This window comes from Dipodomys ordii, unplaced genomic scaffold (genome assembly GCF_000151885.1).
Source record: "Dipodomys ordii isolate 6190 unplaced genomic scaffold, Dord_2.0 Scaffold74, whole genome shotgun sequence".
NCBI classification, from domain to species: Eukaryota; Metazoa; Chordata; class Mammalia; order Rodentia; family Heteromyidae; genus Dipodomys; species Dipodomys ordii.
Genome location: NW_012267290.1, coordinates 758378 through 760577, shown reverse-complemented (window position 1 = coordinate 760577; position 2200 = coordinate 758378). Strand labels below are relative to the sequence as shown.

At 54.5% G+C, this 2200-nt stretch overlaps 1 protein-coding gene across 1 annotated transcript in view; it reads right to left on the bottom strand.

Annotated features, from left to right (window-relative positions):
• Window positions 1-584: 584 nt before the first annotated feature.
• Elp3 (elongator acetyltransferase complex subunit 3) overlaps window positions 585-2200 on the bottom strand; it is a 55311-nt gene continuing 53695 nt past the window's right edge. The window contains exon 15 of the mRNA XM_013024264.1: window positions 585-1614. Within this exon, the coding sequence (XP_012879718.1) occupies window positions 1538-1614 (77 nt within the window). The 3' untranslated portion in view covers window positions 585-1537. The remainder of the gene's footprint in view (window positions 1615-2200) is intronic.

The following is a 2200-nucleotide window of genomic DNA, read 5'->3' as shown; positions in this document are numbered from 1 at the left end:
GCAGGCTCCTCAGCAACTTCTCTTCTCTCTTTTTGGATGGTCGTGGGGCTTGAACTCTGGGCCTGGGCGCTGTCTCTCAGCTCTTCAGCTCAAGGCAAGCATCTACCACTTGAGCCACAGCTTCCATCAACCTCTTTTTAAAGCTCTAAGTTATGGTCTTTTAAAATAAACATCACCTGAACATGTCTCTCTCAGCTTCATGGTACATTTCCATCCATTCAGGTAAACAGGGGCAGGTGGAGGCCGAGATGCCGAAGTGGGCCCGGCTGGCGCAGGCGGCCCGCTCGGCGGCCAGGGGGCGTATGCTTTGTTGGTTTAATGGTTTTATTTTTGTGGGGGGAAGGCTAATTGAGAAGTAGCTAAATTCCCTAACGCACACTTGTGGAATGCTGCCATGCACCCATAAGAAAGCCACTGCTACGTGCTTTTCACAGTCATGAAATGGGAAATGGTACCCCGGGGGAAACCGGCGTCACGGTTGGCAACTGAAACCTGTAAACTCATGACAAACGCCCCTGCACTGTCAGGGAGAGAAAAACAACGGAAGCACCACCAAACCAGCACGAGTGCACCATGTTTTCTATGCTAAAGATTTTATTTTCAGACCGCAAAGAGGAATGAGCTCTGCTGAGCAAACCGAGGGGCTGCGGGACGCCGGTGGGCCGCGGTGGGCAGCTGGGCCTCCGCTGGCCGCGCAGGAAGGGCTGAGGCTGGTCTATGGGTGAACTCTGTGAAAACTGCTTTTTCCTAGTTTTAGATCTGGCCCTATTTACCCCACTTCTGCCTTCACACACGCGTTACCTGTCTGCATTTAACACACACCAGCATCCTCCTTCAACAATTCACACGCAGGCTCTGGTTTTGTGGGGGAGTCTTAACCAGGGCCACGCAGGCTGTGGCCAGGTGCGCTGGGCTGTGCCCGGCTTGGGATGGGTGCTGGATGGCCCAGTCTGGGCACCGTGGTTGAGCATGTGGGAAGGCGTGACCACATGTGATACACAGGAGCCTGGGGACAGCTGTGTCCCACGCCACCACCCACAGCTGACTCTTCTCCCACCACTGCATGCTCCCGAAACACCAGCACAGAAACCAGAACGCTGTCTATTAAAACCAAAGCTCGCGTGCTTAAGTCGCAGGCGAATGTGGATGGGATTGCAGCGTGACTGCCTTTGTTGGTTTCGACCTGATTTGTGTCCCCAGTGTGTCATTCTCTGCCTGAGGCTGCCACCAGAGACAGTCAGGAGACTCCTGCATCAGGATGCTGTCTGTTTGAGCCCCCAAAAGTCACCTGCAGCTCTCATATAGAATTTAGAAATGGGTTACATGATTGGAGGGATGCTGTGGGTGCACACAGGAGAGGGGTCCCGGGCTCCATCAGCAGGTGCCCGGACTGACTGTGGAAGTGTTTTCCAGACTCTGCAGCTGCGGGATGAGGCGTGCTCCCTGCCGGTGGACAGCGTAGGTCTGGCCTCTCTGCTCAATGCCAGACATGGAGAGTCTGTCCTTCGCCATGGAGGATGCTGCGTAGAGGTAGCTGTTACCTGAGCATCTTCACCATGTATGGGCCTTGCAATCTGTAGCCAATCTTCCTGTAGTAATTCCTGGTGCCAACCCCTGCAGAAAAGCCAAAATGGACAAACGCACCTCATCAGCTTAAATGTAAACCCTCTAGAGTCAGCCACAGACCCCCTCCTGTTCCTACTCCTAGACCACATGACTCCTACTGGGGTCTTCCTAAGCCTGGGGTGTGTCTGTCATGCTGACTTGTTGCCATACGATTGCTGGTACTTTGCAGACAACAGGAGAGTGAGGGGAGGAAGGAAGGCCGTGACGCAGGGTTCGGGGAAGGTCCAGCTCCCAGGGCACAGCGGTGTGGACTTCTCTCCCTCTTTGCTGTTGCCAGGGAAGTGGGTTTGCTGGAGTGGCCTGGTTTCACAGGAGCACGTGACTTGAGAAGAGCAAGGTGGGGTTTCTGCCAATTCTCCAGTTCTCTGTGGACTGGAGTCTCCTACAGTGTCGCTCACCTCTCACACTCCCAACTCAAAGACACAGCAGAGGGCTGGGAAGGTGGCTCAGTGGTAGAGCACTTGCCTTGCAATGCTTGAGGCCCTGGGTTCGATTCCCCAGCACCACATAAGCAAAAAGAAAAAAGCCGGAAGTGGCGCTGTGGCTCAAGTGGTAGAGCACTAGCCTTGAGCTG